The 22592-nt window shown below is 42.3% G+C and overlaps 1 protein-coding gene across 2 annotated transcripts in view; it reads left to right on the top strand.

Annotated features, from left to right (window-relative positions):
• si:dkey-122a22.2 (uncharacterized) overlaps positions 1 to 11918 on the top strand; it is a 197078-nt gene extending 185160 nt beyond the window's left edge. For both annotated transcript variants that reach the window (XM_060900227.1, XM_060900224.1), the window contains one exon: positions 11384 to 11918. In XM_060900227.1, the coding sequence (XP_060756210.1) occupies positions 11384 to 11536 (153 nt within the window). In that variant the 3' untranslated portion in view covers positions 11537 to 11918. The remainder of the gene's footprint in view (positions 1 to 11383) is intronic.
• The last annotated feature ends 10674 nt before the right edge of the window (positions 11919 to 22592 follow it).

Raw genomic sequence — 22592 nt, 5'->3', positions numbered from 1 at the left:
TTGTGTTAAATACAGAAATTGTTCATCTCGTCTCATTATCTGTAGCCGCTTTATCCTGTTCTACAGGGTCGCAGGCAAGCTGGAGCCTATCCCAGCTGACTACGGGCGAAAGGCGGGGTACACCCTGGACAAGTCGCCAGGTCATCACAGGGCTGACACATAGACACAGACAACCATTCACACTCACATTCACACCTACGGTCAATTTAGAGTCACCAGTTAACCTAACCTGCATGTCTTTGGACTGTGGGGGAAACCGGAGCACCCGGAGGAAACCCACGCGGACACGGGGAGAACATGCAAACTCCGCACAGAAAGGCCCTCGCCGACCCCGGGGCTCGAACCCGGACCTTCTTGCTGTGAGGCGACAGCGCTAACCACTACACCACCATGCCACCCCTACAGAAATTGTTTATTAATAATAATAATAATAATAATAATCCAGATGTTGGGGATACAATTGCACTATTTTTCCTCAAATAATTTTTTACTAATCAACTGCTACAGTATTTTACAAGTTGTTTCAACAACTTTATGAAACTTTGCGACAGATGTTTGTCCCTTTAATAGTGCAACAGGATACACTTTAAAATAACCTTTGAGGGATTTAGCCCTTGCCACATCTCTACAACAGGCTTTATTCTATCCACAGTCACTGGATATGAGCAATCGCGCGTTCTGATTGGCTACGCCACTACTAGGATATCAGCTCATATACCGTGGGTAGAGAAAAACAAAATGGCGGAGCGTGTTGTTGAACCAACCAAAGACGAAATAAAAACTGGACTTGAAAACAAAACCTCCAAAAATAAATTTTAAAAAAGCAACAAAATATGGAATATGGAGAACGTATCTTTTTTTTTTAACTTTTCAAGAATTATTATTATTATTATTATTATTATTATTGCACTTTTCACAAATTGCTCCTGTCATTTCGCCGGTTTGTTTACATTCTAAGCGGAAATGATTTTGTCGGAAGTTTTGTATAAAGTTTTTATTTATCAAATTTGCAAAAAATAAAAATGCTCTGTTTCTCAAAATCCAGTGAATGTGGATAGAATAAAACAGTTATTCTGCTCAATCTCAATCTCTTCATACATGGCTTATAACCAAATCGTCACTACGCGCCTCGCCGGCTATCAGCTCATGTACGACTCGATTTCATGGAATAACTGTTAAATATAGGCTTTCCATTAGAACCTATAAAAGACACTTGTTATTATCCCTTACCTATCCAAAGAACCATGAAAGAACCCTTTACCCTTTAATATCCAGTGTAGACACCCGCAACATTTGGTTATGAATCCAATTATTATTACTTCACCCGGGACGGAGTCCACCAGGGGGCGAGGTTTCTTTGTTTGTTTGTTTTTTAGTTAACGATATTATGGGAAAACGGCTGGACCAATCTTCATGAAACTTTCAGGATAGATGGGCATTGGTCTCAAATAGAACCTCCAACATTTTGAGGGTCATCCGGTCAAGGTCACCAAAAAGGTCAAAATCATTTTTGTTGTGGCTACTGCCTCATATAGAGGCGCTAGCCACTCTGTCATCGTGCTGTAAGAGTGTAACAGTCACGCACTGCGCATACACGTGTTCCGATTAAAATGGCCGGTGAACGTACACAATTCGGGTCACCATTCGAAATAAATGGACTAGACTAAAGAAATCGCTTTCAGACATGTTTATGCTTATTACAGAGGGAAAGTGCGTTCCACTGAGCTCTAGCGCCGGGCCATTTCCGGGAAATAAGAGTTTGGGTCATGGCGACAGCGTGTGTATGTCAGCCTCGGTTCGGAGGTTTCAGTTTGGAAAACTGTAAGAGGTAAGAGTAGAATAATATAATAATACTTATAATAATATACTTCTGTGATTATATACTTTATATAATTATTATATTATATATAATAATATACTTGGGCGGCACGGTGGTGTAGTGGTTAGCGCTGTCGCCTCACAGCAAGAAGGTCCGGGTTCGAGCCCCGTGGCCGGCGAGAGCCTTTCTGTGCGAAGTTTGCATGTTCTCCCCGTGTCCGCGTGGGTTTCCTCCGGGTGCTCCGGTTTCCCCCACAGTCCAAAGACATGCAGGTTAGGTTAACTGGTGACTCTAAATTGAGCGTAGGTGTGAATGTGAGTGTGAATGGTTGTCTGTGTCTATGTGTCAGCCCTGTGATGACCTGGCGACTTGTCCAGGGTGTACCCCGCCTTTCGCCCGTAGTCAGCTGGGATAGGCTCCAGCTCGCCTGCGACCCTGTAGAACAGGATAAAGCGGCTACAGATAATGAGATGAGATGAGATGAGATCTTCCTTCATATTCATCATAAGTGCTACCGGGCAAGGTTTGTTTTGCCTGGCAACACTTTTTATTGTTGTTATTATTATTACAATGAGTCCCTCTGCACTTCACACTAAAAGCAAAAGATGTCAGAAAAGCATAAAAAAAGCATAAAGGTGTCGTGCAAAAATCATTTTAAAAAGGAGAATTCCAGACATTTTTGAAAGGGTTAATGACGAAGCCATATGCTGTAAAATCAAATCTCAGAAGAATCCCCAGGACCAATGAGAAAGCAGGCGAACGGGGCAGATTTGGCCTCCAGGGTACCACGGAAAAGGTTCACCGTCTCCATCTTTTGTGCCCCAGCTCAGGCAATTAGACCCAGCTTGGTGTTTTCTAAGCGGAGCAAGGAACAAGATGTGTGTGTGTGTGTGTGTGTGTGTGTGTGTGTGTGTGTGTGTGTGTGTGTGTGTATCAAGTGAGGAAAAGTCATTTTGTGGCAGTGTGCTCTTCAGTTCCGGTCACGCTCCGTACCAGTGCAAATTAAAACCTCCTGCTAGCCCATATGTAAATACGCCCATTGCCCAGGCTGCGCTTTAATGAGCCATGATATGAAAGACCAGCGTAAGACCCATGGAGAAATCCCCGGCCACTTGACAGCTGACAGGTGCTGCAAACTTTTAAGACAGGTGAGTCTGGCACTCTGGAATATTCCAGCAAAGTTCAGGCCATTTAGGAGCAGCACAGAGAAAGCTTGAGGCACTTTTCGGGGAGGATTCTGGGTAGCGGTGGTGCTGAACACAAGGTTGCTCCTATATATATATGAGTGATTCCACGCTTATGGGTACTCAAATGGGGACATGAACTTATTCACCTAAAACCATTTCTTTTTTTACCATCAGGTCACAAAACATGTAATCTTTAATGAATGATATGTTAAAAGATAACTTTAATTTTCTGAGATGTAATAAAAACATATTTATATGCCAAAGTCGAGCCTATGAGTTCCAAAATGATGTCTGTTCCATTACTTCTGTTACGATTGTCCATCTCGCGTCTGTTACAAATTAATTACAATCTAGCTCTATACCATGTTAATCTTATTGAAAGAATGTGTATGTTTATTCTACTACACATGTTTATTAATTATATTTGCTAAAACATCACCTTCCTATGTTTCAAAAAGTAATTCTACATTGTTAAAATTGAGAATATATATGTCCACAACACTTCTGTTACGTTCTGACTTTGGCATATAAATATGTTTTTATTACATCTCAGAAAATTAAAGTTATCTTTTAACATATCATTCATTAAAGATTACATGTTTTGTGACCTGATGGTAAAAAAAAAGAAATGGCTTTAGGTGAATTTTTAAAAATAAGTTCATGTCCCCATTTCAGTACCCATAAGCGTGGAATCACTCATATATATATATATATATATATATATATATATATATCATGCTTCAATCCTTTAATAACCTGGATGCTAAAAATCTGCAAAAAATTACGGATTATCCATCGCTAAATGTGCCTTTTAAATGTGGTCGGGTATCCAAAGGAAGAAAACTGCATCTGTGGCAGAGATTAATCCTCGCTATGTTCCTCTGAAATCCTGGCGTCTTTTATACAGTATCACAGAAATCATAATCAAGATTCAGCTGCAGAACGAACAGAGGTACAGAGTTCAACAAGGAGCGAGAAAACATGTAATTAAGCGACAGATGCGCTCATTTCTGGGACCTTCAGGGTCACCGAAATGCTTAGTAGAGAGAAAAAAAAAACCCACAGCAATTTCAGTTCAGTACATTGTAAGAAGTTTTATCTCGCTCTTTCAATGAAGAAGACCTGGTGAGTAAGAACAGCATCCTGCTACCAAAAATAAATAAATAAAAGTGATGTGTTATGTCTCGGGCTAATTGTGCTAATTATGATTTCGCTGTTTGTTGTTTAGATTACAGGCTTATTTATGAAAGCTTAATAAGCAAACAGGATTTCTGACTGTCATTGCTACTGGAAAGAAGGAAATCTAGTCAGTCAGTCAGTCAGGAGGAAGGGGGGGAGGTTAAAAAAAAAAAAACACGATCCTGCACTAGTGTCAAAAATGGAAATGAGGTGAGGAGATAGGAAGATTTGGGGACTTTGTCGCCTGAACCAGGCAAAGCCATGTTAAATCCATTCTCTAAAGTATTGGAGGAACTACAAAGGTATTGCAGAGAAGTGGAATAGCTCTATTGTTGTCTCATCTGACAGCTTTACTCCGAAAGAGAGAGAGAGAAAGAGAGGAAAAAGCAAGAGATAGAGAGAAATGGTGGAAAGGCGTGCAGTTGATAGTCAAAATTCAAATGTTCACTAAACTTTCGAGATGGGGGAAAAAGCAAAGCATGTACCATCTATCTATCTATCTATCTATCTATCTATCTATCTATCTATCTATCTATCTATCTATCTATCTATCTATCTAATCTGTCCATATTCACTGGATATGAGCAATCGCGTGCTCTGATTGGCTACTCTACTACTAGGATATCAGCTCATATACCGTGAGTAGAGAAAAACAAAATGGCGGCGCGTGTTGCTGAACCAATTGTGGACGAAATACAAACTCTACTTGAAAACAAAACCCCAAAAATTGTTATCAAGTATTTAAAAGAAACGGAAATAGCTAAAAGAATAGTTCCCCCTCGTCCCAATAGCTCCTGTTCCTCACTCCAGCCCAGTAGGTGGCGGTAATGCACATTTAAGTTGGTTTGCCAACCACGAAAAAAAACCCTAAAGAAGAAGAAGAAAACCCCAAAAAGTACAAAAAAAGCGCAACAAAATATGGAATTAAAGTATTTGATGGTAAGAACGTATCTTTTTTTTATTTTTCAAGAATTATTATTATTATAGCATTTTTCACAAATTGCTTCGGTCATTTCGGCGGTTTGTTTACATTCTTAGCGGAAATTATCTTGTTGGACAGTTTGTATAAAGTTTTTATTTATCGACTTGGCAAAAAATAACAATAAAAATGCTCTGTTTCTCAAAACCCAGTGAACGTGGATAGAATCAAACAGTTATTCCACTCAATCTGGTCGTACATGGCTTATAGCCGACGAGGCGCGTACTATCAGCTCATGTACGACGAGATTGAGTGGAATAACTGTTAGAAGTCTGTCACACAAAAACCGAAACAAAAATTAGATTCATGTGTTAAAACAGTATGTCTGATGAAGCGTTAATGAAAACGACCGTAATCGAATTATCTGTAAAATATTATTCAGAGCCAAGGTGTCCTTCGTGCTTATCTCAGCAAGCAACCAAAATTACACCTAAACTCCAACTCCAGACCCGCTGATAGCTAATATATCTCTTCATTTCTCACCCTAACCTGCACAGTGAATGCTGATCACAGAAATATTGTTTTACAAGGTGCTGATTCGTCCCAACAACTTTGCCTGACCTTGCTCAGGGTCTGAATAAGACTGTAAAATTGATTCAGGTCCCAGCAATAAAAAGAGCATGCGCATTATCTGCATTCTAATTCTAATTAATTCGAGCAGAGGTGGCTATTATTTACGAGCGGGGCCGGATGCTATTCAAACACTATAATCATCTAAGCCCCATATTTTTATTGATGTCTTGATGAATGGCTTTATTTTCCTAGGAAAAAAAAAAAGCCCAACAAAAAACAAAAACAAGCCCTGGAATGTCTCACGTGACCAATTGCACGAGTGCTGATTACTCAGAGAGGGGTTATTATTCGTTCTGCACCCCTCCTCTTCACCACTGTTCCCTTCTCGCCTTCGTTTCTCCCTCTGCTCCCCCGAACGGCCTTTCATTAGGGCTTTATTTCAGGGTGTCACCTTAAGTCTGAGAGATTTGAAACGTCATTTATGAGACTGTTCATGGGTGAGCGAGTTCTGCACCTGGGCCAGAGGTGAACTGCCCTTGAAACACACATATTTCAGAAAGAAGTGCATCTTCTATCCTTTACTATTGTAACATTTTGTACAGTATATTTGTAAAACAAACTTCTGACGGGTTGTTTGTTAAAACAGTGTAGAAACGCTTAACCACCGTACTTCCATAATGAAATATGCTCTTATCTGAATTGAGACGAGCTGCTCCGTACCTGTCCGAGCTTTGCGCGACTTCCCAGTCAGTCAGACGCGCTGTCACTCCTGTTAGCAATGTAGCTAGGCTCAGCATGGCCAATGGTATTTTTTGGGGCTGTAGTTAGATGCGACCAAACTCTTCCGCGTTTTTCCTGTTTACATAGGTTTATATGACCAGTGACATGAAACAAGTTCAGTTACACAAATTGAAACGTAGCGATTTTCTATGCTATGGAAAGTGCGCACTATAATGACAGGCGTACTAACACCTTCTGCGCGCTTCGGCAGCGCATTGATATCTGAGCTCCGTATCAATGCACTGCCGAAGCGCGCAGAAGGTGTTAGTACGCCTGTCATTATAGTGCGCACTTTCCATAGCATAGAAAATCGCTACGTTTCAATTTGTGTAACTGAACTTGTTTCATGTCACTGGCCATATAAACCTATGTAAACAGGAAAAACGCGGAAGAGTTTGGTCGCATCTAACTACAGCCCCAAAAAATACCATTGGCCATACTGAGCCTAGCTACATTGCTAACAGGAGTGACAGCGCGTCTGACTTCGTCTGACTGACTGGGAGGTCGCGCAAAGCTTGGAGAGGTACGGAGCAGCTCGTCTCAATTCAGATAAGAGCATATTTCATTATGGAAGTATGGTGGACTGTTCCTTTAACACAAACACTGACACAATTGACGTCATTCGCAACTTGTTTGCTGACTGTTAAAACGTCCTCGCTGCAGCGTCTTAATATTTGTCGAAATAAAAAGACAGCCTGTGCAGCTTGTGCAGTAGCAGTGATTGAAAAAATGTCACGATGCCACCCTTGCGATTACGTTATTGAGATTACAAACATTACGCTACTTTTTCATTAGCTAGTTTTATTTCTGTATTTTCTTTAACAAGAATTATCTATTGTAAAATATATAAAATAGCACAGTTGAAAGGATGTACAAAGCCTTGAAATAATTTACTCTCAGGAGAACAATATGCGGGGCGGCACGGTGGTGTAGTGGTTAGCGCTGTCGCCTCACAGCAAGAAGGTCCGGGTTCGAGCCCCGTGGCCGGCGAGGGCCTTTCTGTGCGGAGTTTGCATGTTCTCCCCGTGTCCACGTGGGTTTCCTCCGGGTGCTCCGGTTTCCCCCACAGTCCAAAGACATGCAGGTTAGGCTAACTGGTGACTCTAAATTGAGCGTAGGTGTGAATGTGAGTGTGAATGGCTGTCTGTGTCTATGTGTCAGCCCTGTGATGACCTGGCGACTTGTCCAGGGTGTACCCCGCCTTTCACCCGTAGTCAGCTGGGATAGGCTCCAGCTCGCCTGCGACCCTGTAGAACAGGATAAAGCGGCTTGAGATGAGATGAGATAATAATAATAATAATAAAAACATAGCTCATCATGGTACAGATAAAAGTACAAAGACTTCTATTTGGAAAAAAAAAAAGACTTACGAAGCACTGACACAAGAGACTCCTTCCATAAATGTTAAATAATCTCCTTACAGAAAACGTCACCATATCAATAACTACACACTTTGCTTTTTTAAATAGCATTCAAGCCATGATGCAGAGCTTCCGTCCCTGTGAATGAACTGTTACTATAGAAACTTGGCATGTAATGAAAGAAGAAGAAAAGAAAGAAAGCTCAACTTTATTCATCACACACTTGTGAAATTTCCTCTCTGCATTTAACCCATCTGAAGCAGTGAATACACACGTGAGCAATGAGCACACACACACCCAGAGCAGTGGGCAGCCATGCTAACAGCGCCTGGGGAGCAGTAGGGAGTTCGGTGCCTCGCTCAAGGGCACCTCAGCCCAAGACCGTCCCATATTAACCTAACCGCATGTCTTTGGACTGTGGGGGAAACCGTATGGAATCAATTTTGTGCCAAAATGTTCATACAATACTTTTGAAATATCAAACAAAAACGACAAATCAAAATACAAAAAAAGAAAAAAAGTCAATTTATTTTAGACTGGCAAACAAATTATTCGTGTAATCGTGCAAAATATCAGTCTATTACTCTTCAGAAACCTTTTATTTTTGTTCCGCGTCTTTCTCAGTTTTGTTTGACGTAATTTATTTTGGTTGCGATTCCAGCTTTCTCGTTTGCGCTCCCTGACTTTTTGCTTGCGGTTTTGGCACAAACTTCACGTGTGGGTGGGCTGTCCAGGAATGCATTCCCATTGGCTAACTTGTGTCTGACTGACAGCTACACTCAGCCATTCCCTACTCGGATTCTGGTGGACTGTTTGACGAGTGACCGATCCATTGACGGTAAACAAGGATCGAGTGGACTTCAGTGCATACCTGTCAACCCTCCCGTTTTTCCTGGGAAATCCCTTATTTTGACTTATTTCCCGCTGTCTTCTCGTTTTTTTATTTTCCCGAAAATATCCCGTATTTTCACATTATATAAAAGTCCCGTATTTTCACAATATAAAAAAGTCGGTAGGTCCAGAATTCATGACGCGCCTCTGACAGGAGTTTACAGCAGGAAGTCGGGCCATGAATTCACGTCCCCGCCCTCTCAGGCATCAGTAATTACATAACTCCGTCCGGAGGCGAGGCTGAACAAGTGATTAGGTCCAGTGTTGCCAGATTGGGCGGTTTCCCACCCAAGTTGGGCGGTTTCAAGTGCATTTTGGCGGGTTTTGAACATATTTTGGGTTGGAAAACGTCAGCAGTATCTGGCAACACTGATTAGGTCTGAGGTGAAGATGGCGATGCTAATAGCTAAGAAAAACATGAGCGCCTCTTTCTTTGATGATTTCAACAAGTGCGTGGCTGGAATGTTCCCAGACTCTTCCATCGCAAAGAAATTTTCCATGGGGAAAACGAAAGCCTCCCAAATAATCAAAGGTAAGCTACACATGTTTACATTAAGTATGTCCTGGCTAAGACCTCATAAATAGCCTAGTGTAAACTAATTGGTGTATTAACTGTTTTATCCACTCATTGTCTATTTTATTTTCTATCTGAAACTTACCCATTTTAAATCACTCTTGGTTTAATATTTTATATTACTCTTTATTACTCTTTATTACTCTATCTATCTATCTATCTATCTCTCTCTCTCTCTCTCTCTCTCTCTCTCTCTCTCTCTAGTGTTCCGAGGCCATGACTATGGTAAAACCATAATAAATTGCAATGGAATTGAATTTATTGACTGGTTATATAATGACCTTTCTTATTTTAACATAAGATACGTATTTTAGCCCTTAATTTGGGAAATAACTGGTACCACTGAAAGCAAATAAAAATAAATGTATAGCTTATTCACAAATGCACTCTATAAACCATAAGCATATTGAGTTTGGGTCTTGGCTATCACCAACATGCACCAGAGTACAGGAAATCACAAATACTAGATAGAAAATTGCCCCCCATTCAACTACATACCCACTTTTGGTGAAGGGTATGACTTTCTGAAATTTTCCCTTATTTTGAGTTAAAAATCTGGGAAATATCCCTTTTTTTCAAACCTCAAAGTTGACAGGTATGCTTCAGTGGTGACTATGATATTGAATTAATTCAACAAAGTGTAAATTCAATATCATAGTCGCCACTGAAGTCCACTCGATCCTTGTTTACCGTCAATGGATCGGTCACTCGTCAAACAGTCCGCCAGAATCCGAGTAGGAAATGGCCGCAACAGCCTCCGGGGGAATGGCTGAGCGTAGCTGTCAGTCAAACACAAGTTAGCCAATGGGAATGCATTCCTGGACAGCCCACCCACACGTGAAGTTTGTGCCAAAACCGCAAGCAAAAAGTCAGGGAGCGCAAACGAGAAAGCTGGAATCGCAACCAAAATAAATTACGTCAAGCAAAACTGAGAAAGACGCGGAACAAAAATAAAAGGTTTCCGAAGAGTAATAGACTGATATTTTGCACGATTACACGAATAATTCGTTTGCCAGTCTAAAAAAAATTGACTTTTTTTTCTTTTTTTGTATTTTGATTTGTCGTTTTTGTTTGACATTTCAAAAGTATTGTATGAACATTTTGGCACAAAATTGATTCCATAAAACCGGTGCACCCAGAGGAAACCCACGCAGAACATGCAAACTCCACACAGAAAGGCCCTCGCCGGCTGCTGGGTTCGAACCCAGAACCTTCTTGCTGTGAGGCGACCGTGCTAACCACTACGCCACCATAATGATTCATGATTAATAATTCACCAAATTTGTGATTCGATTTGATTCATGACATTGGGTTCGTGATTTGATTTTCCCACGATATTTTTGAAAAAAAATATTAAATGAAAATTTTATTACCAAAAAAAAGCAACATTTATTTTTCTATTCTTTATCAAGTTAAATATTAATTTTGTTTAAAAAACAACAACAACAACAAAACTAACTAACTTTTGTTTAATTTTCTTAATAACCAACAGTAATTATTTATCCACATTTGTAAAGGTTGGAGTACAATATAATAGCCTATTAACTAAAATATTACTTTTATTACAAATAAAAAAGTTGATAACAGGGAGACCTTTTCTTAAAAAAACTTTTACGAACATTTGCACACTCAATCATACAATATATCTTTCCCATTTTAGATTTTTTTTGTGTGTGTTTTCATGGCATTACAGCTGTGTTACTTCCACCTAGGGTGAAGTCACTTGTATTCCCACTATTATATGTTATTATTTGCCTCTGCTGTCTTAAAAAATGCAATTAGTTTGTTGCGTTTGTTGACGGTGTAGTGGCTGCTGCTTTATGTCCCGGGGCTCCCTCATGCCTGTGTTACCTTCTGGCTCTCCCCTTTTAGTTACGCTGTCGTAGTTAGTTTTGCCGGAGTCCCTGCTTGTACTCAGCACAAAACGTATACTGTTCTTACTCATTAGATGACATTGGGCATACCCAACAACCTGTGTTTTGTCTCTCTCTCTCTCTCTCTCTCTCTCTCTCTCTTTCTCCCCTCTCCCTTCACTCCATCTGTCCCTCTGAGTTACACGTCTCTCCGGAGACCGAGATCCTGACCTCTTCTGCTCCTCAGACCTGCCTGATCCATCCTGATGCCCTACTTCTGGCTGGAGTCTCATCACATCGCTCCTGTCGAGGACGGCCCCATATGGACAGTCGAAAGTCGCACTTGGAAGATGGTTCTGAACACTTAAGTCATTCATTTACAGCTGAGGACTACAGTTGATTTGCTAACTTCAGGACTGCAGTTGTCATGAACAGTTTTGCACTCAAGTTTCCATCAATGAAGAGTTTATAACTTCAACAAAACAGACTTCATGTTAAAACTATAATGAATTTCCTGGTTTCACAGTTAGACTTTGTGACTATATAGAACACAGTTATAGAAGCGAGTTATTTATAATCACATTGTCTGTTATCACCCAAATGAGGATGGGTTCCTTTTTGAGTCTGGTTCCTCTCGAGGTTTCTTCCTCATGTCGTCTGCGGGAGTTTTTCCTTGCCACCGCCGGCACAGACGTGCTCGTTGGAGATAGATTAGGGATAAAATTATCTCATATTTAAAGTCTTTAATTTTCTGTAAAGTTGCTTTGCGACAATGACTGTTAAATGCGCAATCCAAATAAACTTGACTTGAATTACAGCTACGAAAAACTAAGAAATTACACAGCCGAATGATAATCGGCATTCATTTTTTAGTATGTTGCTCCGGATAAGAGGGTCTGCTAAATGCCATGCAATGTAATGTAATGTAATGTAATGTAAGGTAATATTTCACTGATTTGAATCATCAAAAGGTTATATCGCAATTTATCGTCACTTGATATATCATTACATGCTTAATAGAAACAATTACGTACTGTATTAGAGCTGCTAGAGCTTCTGTTATAGGAAATGACTCAACATCTTATGACCAACCAGATTCAGGAATTCAACAGCATTGTGGTATAAATGTATAACATAGACCAAAGGTAAAAGGTGCTAATCGTCGCTGTCAGTTCAAAACCTGCTATGTGACAATTTAGGTCAAATTAGGTTCTCTATGCTGATTGGTCAATTTATGTTAATTAGAAAAGCTAATAATAGAACAAGTAAACTTTTACTGGCTTCTCAGCTTGTTATTTCAGAGTTTTATTCAGTTTTTTGCGTCTCCTGTAAAAAAGGAAAAATGTCACATAGCAGGTTTTGACCTGACAGCGATGTAATACTGTAGACTCACAAGTTGACCTTCCAGCTACCGTAGATGATCTCAAACTTTTTGTCAGATAGCACCAAAATACAGACATTTGACTGACAAGGCAAAAGACCAACCAGCAGCATCATACAGAACTCTTAATTCTATATACTTCTTCAATCCAGTGACTATACTTTTTATCTCCTGCCCAAATGGAGTTTGGTGGGGGATACAGAAGCGGGTTCCGGCTGTCCGGTCATGTTTTTGTTTCCGGGCCATATCTTTAAAACTACTGAAGATATCTTCATGAAACTTTGTACATACAGTACATATCAAGCAACATGTGAACTGGCGCCTTTTGTTATTTTGGATTTTTGAAAAAAAAAAGTATTTTTCAAATTTTTTTTACATAAAAATAGATTTTGACTTAGTTTCTAAGAGCAATGCTCGTTTCTGGAGCGTATATCCAAAACTATTCATGATACGGATTTGAAACTTGGTATACATGTTAACAAGGTGATGTAGATGTGCCTTTTCATACTAAGAAATTTGAGAAACGTTAATTTTTCATGTTTCCATGGAAACAATTTCAGACTTAGTCTTTCAGGTTAGTCTTAGGGGTAGGTTTTGTTTCAGGAGCAGAACTTGAAAACTATGAGTGGTATGGTCTTGAAAGTTGGTATATGTGTTGATTAAGTAATGTACACTATATTGCCAAAAGTATTTGCTCACCCATCCAAATTATCGGGATCAGGTGTTCCAATCACTTTCATGGCCACAGGTGTATAAAATCAAGCACCTAGGCATGCAGACTGTTTTTACAGTTTGGAGCTGGCCCCTGTGTCCGGGGATCAGGTCGTCGAGGCCCCTGCCTTCGACTGCCACCCAATCCACACTGCACCAGTCCCCTACTACTACCTCTGTGGGTGGTGAACCCACAGGAGGTCGGGCCCACGTCACCTCTTCGGGCTGAGCCCGGTCGGGCCCCATGGGCAAAGGCCCGGCCACCAAGCACTCCCTGGGGAGGTGTTCCAGGCATGTCCCCCCGGGAGGAGGCCCCGGGGAAGACCCAGGACATGCTGGAGGGACTATGTCTCTCGGCTGGCCTGGGAATGCCTCGGTGTTCTTCCCGAGGAGCTGGCCGAGGTGTCTGGGGAAAGGGAAGTTTGGGCTTCTATGCTTAGACTGCTGCCTCCATGACCCGGCCCCGGATAAAGCGGAAGAAGACGAGACAAGACAAGGAGCTGGCCCCTTCCTCTTCCAACATGACTGTGCACCAGTGCACAAAGCAAGGTCCATAAAGACATGGATGACAGAGTCTGGTGTGGATGAACTTGACTGGCCTGCACAGAGTCCTGACCTCAACCTGATAGAACACCTTTGGGATGAATTAGAGCGGAGACTGAGAGCCAGGCCTTCTCGTCCAACATCAGTGCGTGACCTCACAAATGCGCTTCTGGAAGAATGGTCAAAAATTCCCATAAACACACTCCTAAACCTTGTGGACAGCCTTCCCAGAAGGGTTGAAGCTGTTCTAGCTGCAAAGGGTGGACCGACGTCATATTGAACCCTATGGATTAGGAATGGGATGTAACTTAAGCTCATATGTGAGGCAAGGCAGGTGAGCAAATACTTTTGGCAACACAGTGTATATGTGCCTTTTGATACTAAGAAATGTGAGAAATTTAAATTTTTAGCTCATGTGGACCAAAGGTCTGGTGGGTTTATGCCATGGGCTGCTGAGGTCGGTGTAAAGAGGTAGGGTCGGTTTCCTGCAGCAGAACTTGAAAATTGTGACAAATAATATCTTGAAACTTGGTATATAGTTGGTATACAGGGCGGGGGATATAGAGGACTCGGTCTTCTTGTTCAGGATAAGAAGGGATGTACGGTATACTGTCATTCTGAAACACTTCATCTGCTTGAATTTCCCTCTGGGATTAATAAAGTGTCTAATCTAATCTAATCTAATCTAATCTAATCTAATCATCAGTAGAGCACCTCAGACTGGGACTATAAATACTACACAATCCGTGTAAGACGAAACCAAATAACCAAATAGCATATTCAGTGTGTAGAAAAAAGGTTTCGAGTTCAACCTCAGTGCCAGCTCTGCTCAATAAGTGTGGAGGAAGGAGTGTGGAGATGAAAGGGAGCTCCAAATCGAGGTTATCTCTCATAATTAGAAGTGTGTGTACGCCAACGCCATTCCCTTCTGTAAGATAATTGTGGTCCACCGTTCCTAATTTTGTTAAGAACATGTAAAAAAATTCCTATTTGACGGTATCTTATTAATTCTCTTGATTATTTTGCAGTCTTTTGCTCAGACAGGATACTTCTCTCTCTCTCTCTCGCTCTCTCTCTCTCCCTCGCTCTCTGTCGTCCACCAGGCGGCCTGCTTGCCTTCTCAATCACCTGTTTTGTTTCTCCCTTTAATGAACAGTTGGAGTCTTTTATTTCCCTACAAGTGCAGGATTTGCCTTATCAACCCCACTCCCTTTGAGGGTTGCCAATTGGTTTTATCCACGCGTGTATCGCTTCTTCTTCATCTCTCTCCCTCTCTTCTCTCTCTCTCTTTCTTACCCTCTCCCCCTCCCCGTACAAAAGAGAAAGAATCACTCCGTCAACAAGCCTCTCCGTGGCGCAGGAGAGATTAAAATCCTCGACATCACCTAGCTTCCAGCGCTACTCCCAACTGGTTCGTGTAAAACTCAATTAAACGCGTCCCCGCTGAATTGCACATTACAGTACGTTAAACGGAAATTCTTCAAGCATGATGACGGCACGTCGCAGAGACGACTCGTATTCTTTGGATGGTTCTAAGTGACTGAGTGACACCTTTTGGACAAAACAAAACTTGCGAGAGAATCCGCGAGGCCCCTTGATTGCTGTGTGTAAACACAAGCGGCCTGCCTGGACTTAATGGCTCATGCTGGCTAATTGGTGAAGAGCGGCCCCTTTGGCAATTAAAGGTAAATATAATCAAATGGTCTCCCGTGTGGGGAATGTGGGCTTAAGCCTTAATCACAGGAAACAGGACAATACTAATATCCGTCTTATGGGAGTGATCACAAATATACCTTTGCTCTTTAAAATCAAACACGATCCTATAAGCTGTAAACTCTTTCAGGACATAACTCGCATGCATGCCGTCTCCAGACACTGAAGCAGAGCTTTTCCCAGCTAATGTTCTACCACATTTACAACCATAACCATTTCTTATTCATTTATCCTGATTTAATGGATAAAATCCACTTAAAGCATCTCCCCCGTTGGTGCTGACGCAGCCGAAAATGGAGATAAGATGAAAAAATGAGGCCAAACTGATGACACTGAGAAATAGCACAATTAATAGTATTATTATAATGTATAATGTGTTATATCTAATTGAAGTCGAATTGCCTTTCCAACCCAGAAAGATAAGTGCATTTAAACACACTGTTAATCTTTAAAATGAAGTCAGGCCTGTTATTTTTGGATCGAAAGAAGGAGCTGATCTCGCCGAACTCGGCATCAGGCTCCCCACTTCAGCTTGTCATTCTTATCGAGAGAGAGCAAGAGAGAGAGTGTGTGTGTGTGTGGTTGTTCTTCCTTTCCTGGAATGTAGCTTTGAAACTTCTCTGCATAACCAGTAGGCGTTCCATGACACACTCTGTGATAGTATAAAACACACACACACACACACACACACGGTTGTGTACTCCCAAGCTGGGCAAAGACCCAACACTCCTTCATGTCTAGAGAGTTTCCTCTCCTGTACGGCCTGGGATGGGTCAGCAAGCTCAGATCTACCCACACTGATACCGGCCGGGTGAAGGTTAGGTTGTACACACACACACACACACACACGGCTGTTTTGCCATCACTGCTAACTTCACTGTAGTTGTGTAATACATCCTTTAAATAGAAAGCTAATGGCTTATTGGTCTGAAAGCTTCGTGTGCAGCTCCAGAATGTTCCACAGCTCCATGTTACTTAACCACGCTGCACCAGTGTTTACATAATAAACAGTTTACATATGTAGTTTTGTGGAAGGGGCGTGGCTTATGTGCTTGTCAGCCCAAGCTAAGGAGGCGTGTCCTATGGGCCACATTGTAGTAAAGGAGATGTGCCCTGTGTCCGAAATCAATCCCTACTCACTATATATTGGACTATATAGTGAGTTCGCCGAGGCGGCATGGTGGTGCAGTGGTTAGCGCTGTCGCCTCACAGCAAGAAGGTCCTGGGTTCGAGCCCTGTGGCTGGCGAGGGCCTTTCTGTGCGGAGTTTGCATGTTCTCCCCGTGTCCGCGCTGGTTTCCTCCGGGTGCTCCGGTTTCCCCCACAGTCCAAAGACATGCAGGTTAGGTTAACTGGTGACTCTAAATTGAGCGTAGGTGTGAATGTGAGTGTGAATGGTTGTCTGTGTCTATGTGTCAGCCCTGTGATGACCTGGCGACTTGTCCAGGGTGTACCCCGTCTTTCGCCCGTAGTCAGCTGGGATAGGCTCCAGCTTGCCCGCGACCCTGTAGAACAGGATAAAGCGGCTAGAGATAATGAGATGAGTGAGTTCGCCGTTTTGTAGTGCTGTCCGAATGTATAGTGAGGCTTATTTACAGCATATATAGTGCACTCAAAGTATCCCACAATGCATCATGAAAAGTAGTGTACAACCGATGGTCACTAATCAAGCATCATGCGTTGCGGTCACGCTGAAAGAAATCAAATCAAAAGCCTCAAATGTGATTTAATAAAAGGCAGCGGCAAAGAAGAAAGTATTCAGCCTTGATTTAAAAGAACTGGAAGATGCAGGTACTTTGTATTTATTAATGTGGGAAATGCGCTCAGTATAATATGGATTTATCACAAAAATACATGCGTGTATTTATTATTTTGAAAACCCACCAGCCGACTGATCTGGTACATTTTAATTGTGTGACAGTAATGACATAAATAATGGCGAGGCAGAGTAGTGTCCGAAAGCGTTTTTTCATTTTACCAATGAGCTGACTATATAGTCCTCTATATAGTAATTCCCTATATAGTGAGTATGGAGTAGTGAATGAGGGAGTGGTTTCGGACACAGGGGTTGTCTCTATGTCACATTCAAGTGAAGGAGGTGTGGTTTCTGTGTGACATTCTAATGAAGGTGTGGCATTTGTGCCACATTCTTATAAAGGAGGTGTGGCATTTGTACAACATTCTACTGAAGGTGTAGCATTTGTGCCACATTCTAATGAAGGAGGTGTGGTCTCTGTGCCACATTCTAATGAAGGAGGTGTGGCCTCTGTGCCACATTCTAATGAAGGAGGTGTGGTCTCTGTGCCACATTCTAATGAAGATGTGGTCTCTGCACCATGCTCTAATCAAGGAGACATAGCCTCTATGCTACGCTCTAATGAAGGAGGCGTGGCCTCTGCGCCACATTCTAATGAAGGAGGCATGGCCTCTGTGCCGTATTCTAATGAAGGAGGCATGGTCTCTATGCACCATTCTAATGAAGAATGTGCGGCCTCTGTGCCGCATTCTAATTAAGGAGGCGTGGCCTATGTGCCGCATTCTAATGAAGGAGGCGTGGCCTATGTGCCACATTCTAATGAAGGAGGCGTGGTCTCTGTGCTACATTCTAATGAAGGAGGCGTGGCCTTTGCGCCATGTTCTAATGAAGGAGGCATAGCCTCTATGCCACATTCTAATGAAGGAGGTATGGTCTCTGTGCCAGATTGTAAAGAAGGAGGAGTGGTCTCTATGCCACATTCTAATGAAGGAGGTGTGGCTTATGTTCCACATTCTCTGTACCTAACCCTCTTTAAAGCTTATACTAGCTTCACAATATTGACTCTCATCTTACTGAGTCATTCCTGTAATCCCTGACTTTTATGATTATTAAGCATTTTTTAAAATAATTGTTTAAAGGTGTCCCTGCCTTTAAGAGCCAAGTCTCTTTATGAAAGCAGAACTGGCAGCTGAAAGAACCAGATGCAAAATAAACTTTTATATAAAGACAACGGTCAGCAAAAAAGAGAGATAGTATTAATTAAGCACTTACAACCTCTTGATTAAAAGCCAATAGACGTTCAGGACTTTCACTGACTTTAAACTCACTGAGGTCTATAAGTTTGTGGTAGGCAGGATGTTTGCAGGACATATGGCTATAAAAAACCAACAACGTGGTGTTAGAAAAAAAAAAATCTAGTAGTACATTAAAGCTCTTCGGATGTCGAGGCCCCTTCAACTTCGCAGCCTCTCTTGGCAGAAAATTGCCGTTAATCTGTTTCCCAGAGAGCAGAATTGGCCTCCTTCATGACCACTTTGTGAAGCTGGTCCCTCTTTGAATAATTCATGGCGGAAAAGCCACAGGCGAACATACACCCGGGCCTTCTGAGGTGCTGAAATAGCTCAGCTATGAGAAATCCATCAGTGAATATAACACGTAGCAGGCCTAACTTCAGCTTACCATCGAAACCAGCGTTTCAGGCGTCAAGCCTCTAATTCAATTACATCGTAAAAAGCGAAGGCGTTTCACGAGAAGTGTTCAGCCAGCCTTCTACAACCACCTTCATGTACTTCATGTAATTAAAGCCCGCCATCTCTCCATTTTTTCCCTAGTTTTAATTCCTGATCTGCTATTCACTTTCATCAGAGGGCCACTGCGGTGCATTATGGAGCGCGTCAATGAAATAAATGTTTTGGATTATTATTTTTCACTCTGCTGCGAATGTGAATGGGTTGCCATGTGCTATTTTTTACCGAGACTATTTGTGCTAGCACGGCCCTTTCTCAATGCGACTCTGAAATTGGAATTACGTCGCCTTGATGTGGTCCGGCGAACAATACGATTGTGACAATGTTGTCATTTCTCTTTCTTTCTGCTGATAGCTGCACCTTCGTTTATGAGTTTGGCTTGCTGGCAGAAGTGCATCTACTGTATGAAGAGTCACCACACACACACACACACACACACACACACACACACGTACCCACCATGCACATGGTACACAAGCTTGGTCATAGAGGAGATGATAAATGTTTCGTGTGCTTACTTACTACCGAATACATGACAAGAAATATTACTTGAACAAAACAAAACAAAGAAACAAACAAAAAAAAAGCATGACCTTTATGCAGACAGAAAGAACTGATAATTCACGAACAATTTCTTTTCTTTTCTTCTTTTTTTCCCCCCACATATCTTTTCTCCCTCTCGGTTTGGCCCTGGTTTCACCTTGTTGAGCCGTTGCCCTTCCATTAAAGGTAGCAATGGCTGCCAACTCGCTCCAGCTTTCTCCGATTTGTCAGTCATGAAAGGAAAGCGGCCGGATGATAAATCTTATTTTGCCAGCTAAGGGCTTCTATCTCGCTGGGTGAAGAAAAATCCAGGGCCAAAAACACTTGCTGTTGCGCGTTCGGGAGCGCCGGATTTAAGCCTTGTCCGCTCTGATCAAACCAGGATTTATGGAAGCATCATAACTCCCGACAACACCCAGCAGCTTATTAATTTTATATATTTCTGTCTGTTCCCTGATATTTCCAGCCCTGACAGTCACTCAAGATAAGCCAAAAGCCCTCTGACAGGATAGAGTGTATATATATTTTTCACTGCTCCCTCTCTCTCTCTTTCTTTCTCTCTCGCCGCTGAATAGGTTTTAGCTGAAACCTTGAGAGTGCCTTGCCGTGCTTTGATTTGTCGACATCTATTTTTTTGTCTTCTCAACCGGGTTTCAATCAACTTGAGCCCTAAAGAGTGGACAAGCTCTCACAGATACGTACTGTACATGCACGAATGATGTCAAACACAGAACGCCAAAGCAAACAAAAGCAGAAAGATACGATGTGCTAATTAACAAGTAGTGTTGCTGCGAGACCTGGTGCTTTTCTCGTGTTCATGCTGGAAGTCAGGAAGCTTATGTGATCATTCATATGATATTCATCTATTGAATTAATGTATTTAAGCCTAAATCCCTGATTAGTAACATCACAGTGTGTGTGCGGCGGTCGCAGTTTTCGCTGATACATGATTACGGTCCGGTTTTAAGCATGGCTTGTTTTATACCATCTGTAAAGCACTGCTTGATCGAATGAATTCTGGGTATTTGTAAAATGTGGTGGAAAATATACTGAGAGCAAAGGAGACAAGGATTTACTGTAAAAATATCCTGATTTCCATTGTTCTCTAGACCAGTGTTTCTCAACCACTGGGCCGCAGCCCACTAGTGCCATCTAGTGGGCTGTAAAATTTTTTCCAAGTTGAAGCTTGTCGTAGGGTACGATTGCTGGGTTGCATCCGATGTCACGTCCGCCTCATTAAGCTACGGTCACACTACTGTACAGCGCTTGATGCTTTGCGATGGGTTATCGATGAAAACGAGGCATTTTGGTGGTGATATACTGTAGAGGTCTGCGCGGGACAGAATTTTCAGTCCCGCTCCCGCCTGCTCCTAGTCTGGTTAACACCAGACCATATCACAAGTGAAATATGGTCTGGAATCCGCCTATTGAATTTCTCGTAGGGGAGGTGTGGTTTACGATTGTCAACGGCCGTTTATTGGACGTTGCGAATGTCTATCATTTGGCGTATACGTAGCCCATGGCCAATCATGGCAGTTGTACCCGGTGACGTAGTTAGAGCGACGAAGAGGCGAAAGACTGTAACGCCAAACGCTGTTCTTTTTTTTAAAACAAACTTTCGCTCTAAACTATTCAGAACAGTGTCTAAAGCTTGATCGAAAGTTTGGTTCGTATCGCTCGCCGCCATGTTAAATGTGATCCGTAAACAGTCCCAAATAAACTACAAGCTTCCGTTTGTCGAGTAGTACGCGTCACCGTCTTTCCACCCCTCCCCACTCTCTGATTGGCTCCCTAACTCAGGCGAGCCTTTAGACCATAGTTTCCATGCTGTCTTTTCAGATCGGAACGATTGTGCAAAGCAGCATGGGATTTCCCAGGCTAGCCGGCTCCCACAAAGAATTATGATTTTCAGTCCCGCTCCTGCCCGCGCCTGCCATATTTTGTCCTGCTCCCGCCCGCAAATCCCGCATGATGCAGACGTTCGCGTTATTTCTCACGAAAGTTCTTGTCATTGGCTTGGGGAATTAAACATGCTGAGCTTAGCTGAGCTCTCCACTGACCGATCCTTCACCTAGCGCACGTAGCGAGGGTGCGCGTTGCCAGGCGGCATGCGTAGCTGAGGCTTTACAGAGATACCCATTGTGAGCTTCACTAGAGGAGCTCTGCTCTTCTGCCATGATCGGAGATCTCAAACATGGAAGAGTGGAAAGGAATCGGAAACGTACGCGAGATTAGACCACAGCCGCAAATTTAGGCATCTTAAAATGTTTTTATTAATGCCAAATAAAATATCCAGCACAAATTATATATGATAGACATAAATTAATAATTTATAAATTTTATTTTAAACACGTTTTTAGTTCGCGGGACTGCAGCTTATCACCTCTCCCGCCCGCTCCCGCATTGTGCACTCCCCCTCCCGCCCGCGCCTGCAATGAGCTTTCAAAATTTGTCCCGCGCCGCACTGCTTTGCGTCAGGTCCCGCGGGACTCCCGCGGGAGTGCAGGGCTCTAATATACCGTACACGTGAGCTAAAAGTTGTGGTCACACAGCAGGGGAACACTTGACTGTCACACCTTTGCACGCTTGAGCCTGGTGCGGCTCGAGCGGCCGCACGTGCTCGCGGAGTGTGTTGTGCGCGCTCTTGGGACCCGGTCATTATGGGAAACACCTGATACCGATTTGAGTGCAATCAGCACACGCATATAGGGACGCTGTTTTCACAGAAGCTTTGTGAAGCATTATCATTATCACTGTCACGTTTGTTTCAAGCCATGTTTTTAATGCTGTTTAAATACTCTGCTTTATGAGTCTACTTTGCTTTCGTTTGTGTTTTGTTTTTTGTAAATATCACGCCTGCGAATAAACACTCTTCCTGCACTTAGATCCATCTACCGCCATCTATCTTGTAGTGTCCTGATCCCCAGATCTTTAACCCAGCCACATATAAAAAGTTGTCCTCCTCCACGCTCTTTCAGGTTTTCATCTGTTTTTTCTGTGTAGAACGATGTCTGCAGCACCAGGTAGTTTGAGATGTTTTGTGACGTGTAAGGATCTAATCC

Source organism: Neoarius graeffei, chromosome 19 (assembly GCF_027579695.1).
Source record: "Neoarius graeffei isolate fNeoGra1 chromosome 19, fNeoGra1.pri, whole genome shotgun sequence".
Classification (NCBI taxonomy): Eukaryota; Metazoa; Chordata; class Actinopteri; order Siluriformes; family Ariidae; genus Neoarius; species Neoarius graeffei.
Note: the sequence above shows the minus strand (reverse complement) of the source record. Positions and strands in the feature narration are given on the sequence as shown.